General features: G+C 36.5%; 1 protein-coding gene across 1 annotated transcript in view; it reads left to right on the top strand.

Moving 5' to 3' along the window:
• The window catches only part of LOC107102069 (butyrophilin subfamily 2 member A2-like), a 6451-nt gene extending 743 nt beyond the window's left edge, over positions 1 to 5708 (top strand). The window contains 7 exon segments of the mRNA XM_015401232.1: positions 1593 to 1964; positions 2044 to 2316; positions 2404 to 2505; positions 2612 to 2674; positions 4751 to 4774; positions 4850 to 4891; positions 4975 to 5708. Of these exon segments, the coding sequence (XP_015256718.1) occupies positions 1593 to 1964; positions 2044 to 2316; positions 2404 to 2505; positions 2612 to 2674; positions 4751 to 4774; positions 4850 to 4891; positions 4975 to 5708 (1610 nt within the window).
• The last annotated feature ends 6967 nt before the right edge of the window (positions 5709 to 12675 follow it).

Raw genomic sequence — 12675 nt, 5'->3', positions numbered from 1 at the left:
CACATACATATTATCGCAGTAGCATTATCTTTTACTAAAAAAACATATTGCATTATATTTAAGGGGTCTATATTTATTCCATTGGGTGAAAATCACAATTTAGGAAAATAATAATCTGTACATACCTCTTAAATATTACTTTAAAAACATTTTGAACAAACCCTTACATACTGCTGCTACATGGCTGTACATCTTATTTTGGCATTTGACCAATTAGATGAGCCCTTAAATGATATATTACTTACTATAAATTGAGTTGGAAAAAAAAAAGTTAAGTCAAGAAAAAAAAACTAATTGAAGTTAAAAAGTTAAGTTAAAAATGTATATGTATATTATAATTTATATTCAATTATATTTATATATACATTTTTCATTTATAAAATATGAATGTATGTATAAACATTGTGTATATATATAAATAAAAAAATGTAAGTGCCAGTATCAGCATTATGCCCCTAAGGTTATGTTGTTCCAAAACAAATGTGTTTCTTTCACTCTCTGAGTGTTTTTCATGAATTTCTTATAGAAGCACCTTTTTTATTTTTATATAATCGGGCGAGTTGGGGTTTCTTGTTTGTTCATTTCTAGCATCAAAATATCCATATTTTTTGGATGTTACAAATGTAATGAGGTCTTGTCCGGGATTACAATAAAACTATTGGCTTGAAATTTTGATTTTCAAAGTATTACACTGAGTATCCTATAAAGGGTTAAACCTGTTCTTATTCTTTTGTAGAAATGTGTACATATTTACAAAAAGAAAACTTAATTTCCATCAGAAATTCATACAAATATGTTTCAAATGTTCATATTCTGAGGTGAAGAGTACGCAGGAAATTTTACTTAAATAGGAGTAGCACACTATATTGACATATTTTAGTGAAACTTTACAATCCAATGCAATTAAAAATAGAAAAATTTTGGGGGGTAATTAACTAATTATCACATTTCAGAAATATGGAATCAGGCAGACAATAAATATTTGGTTCTGTACAAGTTTAGCTATTTTTAAGACTTGGAAAAACAACCTATTCAGATAATTACCACCATTACAAGATGACACATTTTGTGGCTTGACACAAGATTTTACTCAAGTAAAAGCAATATTTCTAATAATAACTCTAGTAAAAAACACAATGCAGTACAACTACTCTTCAAAGTACTTGGTTGTTTTTGTAACTAACTACTGTCCACCTCTGCTGAGGGTAAAGTGGAACCAAAGTCAAATTCTTTGTTTGCACAAACTTTACAAAAGTTGATTCTGATTCTATATGTGCTCTTTTGTTACCAGCAATGAAATAAAAAACATATTTAAACCGCAAATAAACAAAAAACAAATTAATGATTTTAATTAAGAGTTAATAAATGTCATCAATTAAAGAAGAATATTTTGCTGTTTGCATATATTTTTTTATTTTTTGCTAGCCATGAACCACGGGTTTCCTTATCATTAGGAACTGAATTTACTACCTGGCATACAGTTTACTCAAAAAAACACAAGGCAGATATGATATTAAGGGACAACTTTACTTTGAAACACAATATTTGGTTTAATAAATGAAAAGTTGACTGATTGAGCTTTCTTTTTTTAGTTTCAGAGACTTTCACTGTTTCAGTGAGGTCTCCTATCTCAGTCCAGCGAGGCCATACAGCCATCTTACCCTGCTGGCACAGTTCCTCTCAGAGTGCAGAAGATCTAGAGGTACGCTGGTATTTGGGGAGTGATGGATTTGATACTCCAGTCATGCTTTATAAGGGAAAAGCTTTTGACCACACATCCCAGAAAGCTTCATACGCTGGCCGAGTCTCATTTGGCTTAAAGGAAGGAACATCAGGAGGGTTAAAGTCAGGTGATGTCAGCCTGAAGCTGGAAAACACCACGATTAAAGACACAGGAACCTACACTTGCTATCTCAGCAGCACTGAGGATTATGACAGTGCTGCTGTTAGTCTGACAGTGACAGGTGAGAACAATGAAAATAACATGAGGCAAAAGATCAAACAGAACAAATTCTACATGAAATGATGATCTTTCTATTCCAGAAACTGGAGGTCATCCTCTCCTTTCTACAGTGATTAAAGACGATAAAGTTAATATAAGCTGTGAATCTGAAGGCTGGTATCCAAAGCCTGAGCTGCACTGGTCAGATGGGAAAGAAGCTCTCACTCCTGGTGATGTGCTGTTTGACAAAACCTCTGAAGGGGTTTATTCAGTCCACAGTTGGCTCCTCCTCCCCAGTATGTCTAAGGTCTCCTGTTTTGTTGGGCTTCCCAATGAAATGCCAAAGGAGGCCAGAATGCACATAAAATATTCACCGTCTCCACAAGAAGGTACCCCTTATCTCTGTTTTGTTTTCTTTCTTAGTTTTCATTAAGAAATATTTCTATTAAACATGTTTTCTTTTCTCCCAGAGTCCGGATGCTCCCCAGCTGGATGGGTGGCCTTTGGGATACTTCTAGCAGCTGTATTAGCTGCTGGTGGAGCACTGTACTTCAGAAACAAAGGTACATGTTTGATTTAAGTCAGAGAAGATGCCACGATAAAGTCATTACAATAAGTTAACATTTAGATAATTACTTATTTCATACATTGAAAAATATTTTGTTTCAGCTAAAAAGAATAAACCAGAAAATGACACAACTGATGGTAAGAAACGTAACCAACTCATTAAATGTATTTACTTACAGCAGTTTTACACATTTTCATACATAAATTTCATACGTTGAAAATTATTTTTATTTCAGCTAACAAGACTAAACCAGACACAACTGATGGTAAAAGTCACAAACTAATTAAATATATTTGATAACAGCCGTTTTACACATTTCAGCTATTTGTATTGATATTAATGCTGCAAATGTGTAGTCTTGTTTTAGTCATTTTTACATTTTTAAGACAAAGTAGACAAATATTTGCACCCCCTGTTCCTGTTTCATCACATCAAAGCTTCCAACTGCAGTCTGTTTTTGGGAAGCATTTTATATGATACAATTAATCATCAAAGAGAGAACCAAAAACCAATAACAACAGTATTAATTCACGGATCAGGTTCTGCCAATAAGGCAGCTATTAGTCAGGCACTCCATAATAATTTAACTTTTTTGATCTCACATTGGAGAAATTTACCTCTGCATTTAACCCATCCCCTTGGGATGCATCTGGTATTAATGGTAATAATGGTAATTCAAAAAAAAAAAAAAAGCCAGAGAAAATCCTATTCACAGTTTCCTTCCTGCTTACTTATCATTTTATAACTTTATTTAATGTGTAAAATTGATTCAATAATCAAATAGAATTTAAGCTAATTAAAAAATGTCTTCTCTTCTACAAGGAGGAAAACGCACAAGCAGCCCTGAAGGTACGCATGATTCATATCTAACTTAAGAACAGTTAGTTGTATTAAATTCTCTAGAGCAGGGGTCGGCAACCCAAACTGTTCAAAGAGCCATATTGGACCAAAAAAAGAAAAAAAAAATCTGTCTGGAGCCGCAAAAATGTAAAAGCCTTATATAATCCTTGTATACCAACACGGGCTCTAAGTGTATTATCCCACTATAGAAAAGGACTATATGGGTTTAATATATAATAAGCATTCATGATTAAAAGTTTATCCTGAAGCAAATGTCACATAGTAGCATGAGGTGACGGAGGAACAGTGAACGCTCCCATCGCGCACAGCTTCACCGAGCGCCGCTTCACCACCTTCACAGCGCGGTTTAAGTTTTCTTGCAATGATGAAATTATAGAAACACAATAAAGAAATCTTTCTATGGTGGACGTGTTTCTGTTGGGAGAAGTTTATTGAGTCATGAGGAACCAAGCAGGAACTGACATCAGAGCAGAGCTCTCTAACCCCGAAATCCCACATCCTCCGTCACCATCGTTCCTTGGTCTGATTATTATTTTTAGGATTTGGAGAAAAAATGGAAGAAAGTTCAGATACCTGCATCAAAGCGCTGCTTGTTTGATCTGCGGCTGGTTTTACATCCTTGCAACAAAACTAGCAGCAGTAGTGGAGTTTGGAGATGCAATCCACTTCTTAAATATATCTTTGCGCTCCTCTAATTTATCCTTCCATTGCACTTTTTCTCTCACTCCCAGCTTGGTGGTGGGCTGCAGATTTAGCCTTCCCTGGAAATGCCTTTCCAAATTTTTATTTTTATTTCTTGACAACCTCTCATTACCAAGCGAAAATGCAGGCAATCGTTCAGCATTGATAATGAAAGCAAATGAGTTGGCCTATTTGAATCCTCTTTTCTCATCAGCTATATTCCTTTTTTTCCCCTTTGGGATTCATATTCCGAGACACAGCTGCAGCTTTGTTTGCCTGGCACCGCGCCACACTGGTTCCAAGTTATGATCACTGATCTCTATGGGTTTGACGCAAATTATTGTTTAAATTTATTTTGAATACAAATGTTTAAAGCATTGGAAAACATTAATTTTTGTTTGCAACCTGCACACCATATAAAAAAAAAAATTTTAAAAAATCGATTTTCATAAATTTTTGAAAAAGCTCCAGGGAGCCACAAGGGGGAGGCTAAAGAGCCGCATGCAGCTCCAGAGCCGCAGGTTGCCGACCCCTGGTATAGGTTTCATTGGGGGCATGTTTGAAGCATCAACTTATATAAAATGACAGTAAAACTTATTTGAGTAACTAATTAGAAATTTCCCTGTAGATATAGATCTTTTCAAAGTTCTCATATTCAGGATTTAAAAAAAATCTAAAATGCTTTTTTGTCTCCACAGAAAATGAACCCCTTTTGTCTAAAGGTAAGAACACAGCATATCAAGCTGCCAGAGACAACCTTTATACATATTACATTTATATGATGTTTTCTCCTCTAGATTTTCTGCCAACTGCTCTATCAGAGGCTTCCAAACACTATGGTAAATTTACATTTAGTATTATTCCATTTTAACATTTTCTTTATGATTATATTGACTATGATCTAATTTCTTATCTTTTACAGTGAATGTTCAACTGGTGGACACAGGAAACCCGCTGATTAAAATGAGCCGTTCTTTATTGAGAGATAATCAAGTAGAGTTTCCAGATGGAGACAGAGTTACCTGTCTCACAGCAGTCAGAGGATCACCTGGCTTCTCTTCTGGACGACACTACTGGGAGGTTTCCTTAGTACCCTTATCAAATTTAAATGCAACAATGCCACTTAAGAAGTCCTGGTGGATCGGAGTTACAGATAAACAAGAAATCCCTAAAGATCAAAGTTTTCCTTTATCCATCCATGGTTTCTGGTTCCTTTCTTCTTGTCCTGATAAAGAAAATAATGTTCAGTTTAACAGTGAAACACAGATAAATGTTCCTGTCCAGTCAAGATTAAAAACAGTCGGTGTTGATTTGGACTATGACAATGGAGAGCTCTCCTTTTATAATGTGGAAGAAAAATGTCTGATTGGATCTCTGAGAACCAAATTTTCAGGGGAAGTGTTCCCACTTTTTAACCCTGGGAAAGGAGACATAGCATCTATGGAGATAATACAGAGACCTGAGCAGGATCAGCCAAATAACAGTGCTCCCAATGACAAAACGAATACTNAGCAGGATCAGCCAAATAACAGTGCTCCCAATGACAAAACGAATACTCAGCAGGATCAGCCAAGTAACAGGGCTTCCAATGAGGGAGGAATTAATCCTGAGCAGGATCAGTTACCTAAGATTGAGAATTTAGACGGAGAAAGCTAAGTGGTCCTGCTCACATTTAAGTCCAGCATGAGAATTTAACAATTGGGGGATAATTTGGGATTTGCAACAATTTTGCTGTTTGTTAAACAAATTGTGTTTGTTTAACAAATTACGTTTGTTTTTTAAGACATTTTATGTGATAAATAAACACTGTGCCTTAGAAAAATAGGGTAAAGTTTAGAAAAACACTAGGTTAACACTTAAAGGTCCAAACCTAAGCAGAATTAGTCAATTAAATTCTTCTGCTCAGGTGAAGCTGATCTGAAATAAGGTCCACTTTACTCACAAGATGGACAGATAACATTTATTGATAAAACAAATTGTTCATCATCAGAACGTTAAAACTATCTTATTCTGGTTATCATCAGTGGTGTTTCATAATAAGATAGGTTTTTCGATCAACAGTAAAAGTCTTATAACATCTTAGTTTGATAATAATAATTTAACTTTATTGATCTCACACTGGAGAAATTTACCTCAGCAGTGTGGGGTTAAGAGTCTTGCTCAGAGACCCAGAGTGCAGGCTTTGGAGATCGATTTGGGTACTTTCATCCTCAATGCACAAGCGCACTGCTCTAACCACTAGGTCAACACTCCCCCGTGTGAATAATAAATTTAACATTAAAGAAAACTAAGAGCTATTGAATCGAGACAGAGGAAAAACTTTTTGCTTATAGGAAAGGTAAATCAGTTTATTTTATAAATCCTTAAAGCTACAGTGTGTAATAATTACAGGGATATACAGTCAGAAATGTAATATATTATACATAACTATGTTATTTATCATCATCTACGAGCTCAGCCTCTTAACCTTAATATTTGCGTTGCCTTAGAATTCGTTATTTATAATTACATAGGAGCGGGTCTCGCAGCCATGGAGGCAGACATCTTTGCGCTACGGCAGCGCAGAGCCAACAAACTAGCGATTGCGAGATCGCCCATTACGCTCGAAAGTAACTACGGCAAGTTGAGAGAGATGAACTGAGACGGTACTGAACAATAGATACTAAATACTACTATAGATACTAATAAATACTATCTGTAAAATTATCTATGTAAACAAATCTCATCACTTGAGAAGGTAGGTGATGCGGACGTCGTGGAAGACATTTTGTCCCGTAACGCTCACCGTACTGTTGGGGGGGAGAAGCGGTGGGGGGGAGATGTTCATATTGCTGCGGTCTGCAGTCTGGACGTTAGATGTCGCTGAAAATTACACACTGTAGCTTTAATTAGCACTAGTTCATGCTTCTGACCCTGTATGTTCATTTGTTTTAAGCTGTTTATTTACTGATAATCCAGTCAATCAGTCACCTATCATTAATAAACAGCAGACATGTGGCTTTCTCTGAGTATTACACTAGACTGGATCAATAACATAAATGCACAGTCCTGTATTGTCCTTTGGACATATACAGATTTATATAAATAAATTCAATAAACTATATTATTAGGTGACCATTACCCTTTTTTATATAGCTCCAGGGTCATCTTCTGTTTTTTTATGTCATTTTATGAAGCTCACATAAGCATGTTGATCCCTAAGTTTAACTGTTTTAAAACTGACTTATCTTTTTGTACAGCCTATTTTGCATACTACCAACCTTTTATATGCATTGTGATCAAATATGTTATGTATTGAACAGTTGGTCAAAGCTGCCTATTCTGTATAAGCTCTTAATAACATATGTACTCATTTTTGTCTAAGGTTGGATCCCTGATGGTAGATCTTGTTATTATTGATTTGATTGGCAATGTTTATTCTGGTCTCCTATGAAAACTAGCTATAGCTAACAGTTCACCTGCTGTGTGCAGCTTCAGGCTCTCTCCACTTTCTTTTCCAGTAAGGTTACCTGTAATTGTCACACTAGTTTTGACCCTATAACGTTACTTTAGAAAATAACTCAGACATCTTTCTGAGCATCTTTAGTTTCTTTAATGCTTTTTGATTTTTAATAATCATACAATAGTGGTAAAGTAATACTCTTTCAATAGTAAGATATTATAAATAACAGTGTACACTCGATTAGCTTGGGCTTGCTCAACTGCTTTCCTTGCATTTCAAACCATCTCTCGCCTGCGCCCCTTTCTTTCTAAAATGATAAATTGGAAGAGAAGCTTGGTTGTTTTCCTTCAGAGCCTGTTAATGTCTGAGACTTTGGGTGAACTTTCAATCACTAATAAAACTATGGCATAACAGCCAGCGTGAATCCTTCATTTAATGGCAGCTCAGTTACAGTACAGTGAGTGTCAATGTTATCCAGACCATAAGAGTTGACAAAGACATGACACTTCATCAAGCTCTTTTCTTTGTTGTTATAATTTTCAAGTAATTGTATGTTTTTAAACTTGCATTAGACTTTATAGAAATTTTGGGTACGCTTTCAGTGTGCATTTCAAAATGTACTGAAATAACACTATATCCTTTGTATGTGTGTTTGTGTGCACTCTGGTTTTATTGATTGTTAATCAAATATAATAAAGAAGGATTAAATTTGAGCAGAAAATAGAGGGTAAAGGTCATTTTCTGTCCCTACCCTTTCTTGCCTCAACTTATTGTGTTTTGTGATTGTAACTGCTAAATCCAGTGCTACTGTATGTGTTGTATTGTCATTGTTTAATAATTCTACCAATAAAGAAAAACATTTGTTTTATATTGATCGCCTCCTGTTTTCTTTGTTTTATACGTGTTCTACTCTACGATCAAGAAAAGTTGTCAAAAGATTTTAGAAGTTTTTTATAAGGAAACGTTTATATTTTGATTTTGTTTTAAAATGAAACTTGGACTAGGAATATAAATATAATTAATTTGACCTTTTTATATTGTTGTAAAAACAGCAAAATAGACCAAATGATATTGAGCTATGATCATTTTCACCCAAAGGTGTTGAAATTATAAATTACAAAATGTGATTAAATGAGGGTTTTGATCAATTCTTCACATTCCTCCTTTGAGTTCTAGTGGTATAAGAATGGACGATGAAGGAACAAGACAGACACCTGGAATATTAAAAGACAGGAAGAAAGCGTGACAGAAAATAAATTTTTCTCATAATTTAGGAAGACCTATAACATCAGTTGATTTTTACATTTTAAGAATTCCCAACTCTTAAAATCAACGGCATGCATAATGAGGTGGGCAGGGATGAATTTTGGGGCCACAAAGTTATTAGTAAAGTACTAATAAAAAAGACAATATTGGCATTGCAGTTTAAAAAGTTAAATAAATAAAATGCCTGAACTCAGATCTTTTTGATTGTTTAGCTTTTAAAGAAAAGAGATGTCAAAGGTCATTGCTTATGTGCCTTACTAATGGTTTTTGATTATAATTGCTGATTTAAGAAATTTGTGTTTAAACACACGTACCATTGTTTTACTTTAGTATTTCTAGTATTCTAGTATTTCTAGCAATAAAACGGAACATCAATATTTGTTTCTGTTTGCCATCTTTCATTCTATCAAACTATCAAGAAAAGTCAACAAAATGCTAATTTTGAACCTGGGGACGCAGTGAATCAAATGACATATTGGCTGTCATACATGCCCAACTGACTGTGTGTTAAGACAAGAAATGAAAGTGTGAATTGAGCTCAAATCATGGTCAAACAGTAAACTCTGCACACATATGGACTAAGTGAGCAGAGTTCCTTTTGTCCTGCTTTTCAGACAGTAAATGAACATTTCCATTCCATAAAGTGCAGCAGTTATCAAATGTAAACAGTGTTGGAGTGTTAAGACTGGGTTGTTATGCTGTGATTACTTTAGTTTAGGTCGACTAACACTAGAGCAGGCAGAAATGGCAACCAGAACTAACTGAGGGAAGGATTTTTCACACAGGTGTAAATGGAGTGTGCAGGTCAGGTGGCTGGTGTCCTCACAGACATTTTTAACACCTCACTGGATCAATCTATGGTGCGGTGCCAGCATGCTTTAAGTCTGCCACCAATGTTCCAGTCCCAAAGAAGCCTCAGGTCACCTCACTAAATGATTACTTGCCCTGGGGCACTAACTCTAATCATAATGAAGTGCTTTTAAAGGCTGTTTAAAGAACACATCATCTCCAGTCTTCCCCGGACATTCGACCCCTTCCAGTACGCCTATCAACGGAACCGCTCCGCTGAGGACACCGTCTCCTCTGCTCTCCACCTGAGCCTGGCACACCTGGAGGAGAAGAACACCCACATGCAGATGCTGTTCCTGGACTTCAGTTCATCTTCAACACCATCATCCCACAGCATCTGATGGGCAAACTGGAACATCTGGGATTCAATACAACCCTCTGCATCTGGCTGCTAGAATTCCTCACCAACAGACCTCAGTCAGTCCGGGTCGGACAGAACACCTCTGATGTAATCAGTCTAAGCACTGGCTCCCCTCAGGGCTGCGTCTTGAGCCCCCTGCTGTTCACCCTGATGACACATGACTGCATCCCCAGGCTCACCACCAATCACATCGTGAGGTTTGCAGCCGACACCGCGGTGGTTGGCCTCATCAGAGACGACAAAGACCTGGACTACAGAGAGGAGGTGGAGCAGCTGGTGGACTGGTGCAAAGATGACAGCCTGATCCTGAACGTGGAGAAGACGAAGGAGGTCATGTTGGACTTCATAACCACACTCTGCTTAAATGTAGAGGTGGTCAGCAAAACCAAATTCCTGGGAGTGCACATCACCGACACCCTCACCTGGAATGTAAACACCACCTCACTGGTCAAAAGGGCATGGAAGCGCATGTACTTCCTGCAGAGGATGAGGAGAGCCCCCCTGCCCCCACCCATCCTCACCATCTTCTACAGAAGCACCATAGAGAGCATTCTGACCAGCTGTCTCACTGTGTGGTGTGGAGGCTGCAGCGCTTCAGACTGGAAGAAAGTGAGGAGAGCAGTAAGAACTGCAGAGAAGATCACCGGGGCTCCTCTTCCCTCCATAAATGACATTTCATCCCAGTGCTGCGTGTCCCAAGCCCATAACATCATCATCATCAATGACCCCTAACACCCCCACCAGCGCCAGCAGAGGGTGGCAGGATGGGGGGAATGGGCTCCGCACTTAGCGGAGACTTTAGATGATCTTGGGAGAGGGAGCAGTTCACAATCGAACCTGACAAGTAAAAAAATATATATATATATACACAGTCTCAATCACACCTTCTCACCCTACAGCCCCCAGTCGCACACAGTCCATGTGAAGAAATAAAAGAAAAACACAAACATACATTTACACATAACATCCATTAATCTCAGGACCGAGGACCTGGTGTCCGGTCCCAGGATTACCGGATGACCCAATAGGTGAACCTAAAATCCGGATGGGGGGATGTGTCACTGCCACACTAACCCATCTAATTCCTGGTTCGGACCCGGCCCCCCAACCTGCATCCGGACCGGACAACCAGTAAACACCCCAAATCTTTTGACATTTTAACAACTTTTTTGAATTTAGAGCAATCAAAAAATGATCATGCTAAAATTATTCAAGCATAATAATGATACTTATATTTATCATACATAATGTTGAATTTAGCAGTTACAATCACAAAACATGTACAATAAGTGGAGGCAAAAAAGAAAAGGGACAGAAAATACACTTTACCTTATTCAAATTTGATCTTTCTTTATTATCTTTGATTAACAATCAATAAAACCAGTGCACAGACACACATACAAAGGTTACAGTGTTATTTCAGCACATTTTGAAATAAGTGAAATGCACCCTTAAAGTGTACCCAACATTTCTATATGTTTCTTTAAAGTTTAATGCAAGTTTAATTTGATATACGCATACAATTACTTGAAAAATATAACAAAGAAAGAGCTTGATGAGGTGGGACACTTCATCAAGCTCTTTCTTTGTTATATTTTGTTAGCTGACAACTCTTATGGTCTAGATCACACTCACTGTACTGTAACTGAGCTGCCATTAAATGAAGAATTAATGCTGGCCTTTATGCCATAGTTTTATTAGTGATTGAAAGTTCCCAATTGCCTCAGACCTTAACAGGCTCTGAAGGAAAAGAACAGAGCTCCTCTTCCAATCTATAATTTTAATAAGAAAGCTGCAAATGAGAAAGATTATTTGAAATAGATAAAGCCGATGAGTTAACCACAACCAAAACACTTAAGTATTTTGTAGTAGTGAATTTTTCTAATAGATGAGCTTCTGAGCTGATAATAAGATCAGAGCTAGGCAGTATGGACAAATGCTAAAGGTGATGGCATTAAATGTAGTACAATTTAAATCTAGCTACAATTAGTCGTACTTTATATGCCAGTCAAATAAATAATAACAAGATCTACCATTAGGGATCCGACCTTAGAGAAAAATGAGTACATATGTTATTTAGAGTTTATACATAACAGGCAGCTTTGACCAACTGTTCAATACATAACATATTTGATCACAATGCATGTAAAAGTTTGGTAGTATGCAGAGTAGGCTGTATAAAAGGATAAGTCCTTTTAAAAAAAGTTCAACATGCTTATGTGGGCTTAATAAAATGATTAAAAAAAAAAACAGTAGATGACCTCGAAAAGATAATAGTCACCTAATAATAAAGATAAATAAATCCTTTCATATAAATCGGTATATGTCCAAAGCAATACAGGACTGTGCATTTATTTTATTGATCCAGTCTAGTCTAATACTCAGAGAAAGCCACCTGTCTGCTGTTTAATGATAGGTGACTGATTGACTGGATTATCAGTAATTAAAAAGCTTTAAACAAATAAACATACAGGGTCAGACGCAGGCACTGGTGCTAATTAGGGATTTATCATTTATATTTGCAAAAAAAAAAAATAAATCATAAAACTGATTTACTTTTCCTATGAGCAAAAAGTTTTTCCTCTATCTTGATTCAACAGCTCTTAGTTTTCTTTGATTATAAAATTATTATTCACATTGGGCAGTGGACCTTTTTTCAGGTCAGCTTCACCTGAGCGGAAGAATTTAATTGACTGATTCTGCTT

Source organism: Cyprinodon variegatus, unplaced genomic scaffold, assembly GCF_000732505.1.
Source record: "Cyprinodon variegatus isolate N-32 unplaced genomic scaffold, C_variegatus-1.0 Scaffold1196, whole genome shotgun sequence".
Classification (NCBI taxonomy): domain Eukaryota; kingdom Metazoa; phylum Chordata; class Actinopteri; order Cyprinodontiformes; family Cyprinodontidae; genus Cyprinodon; species Cyprinodon variegatus.
This window is presented reverse-complemented; position numbering and strand designations above follow the sequence as displayed.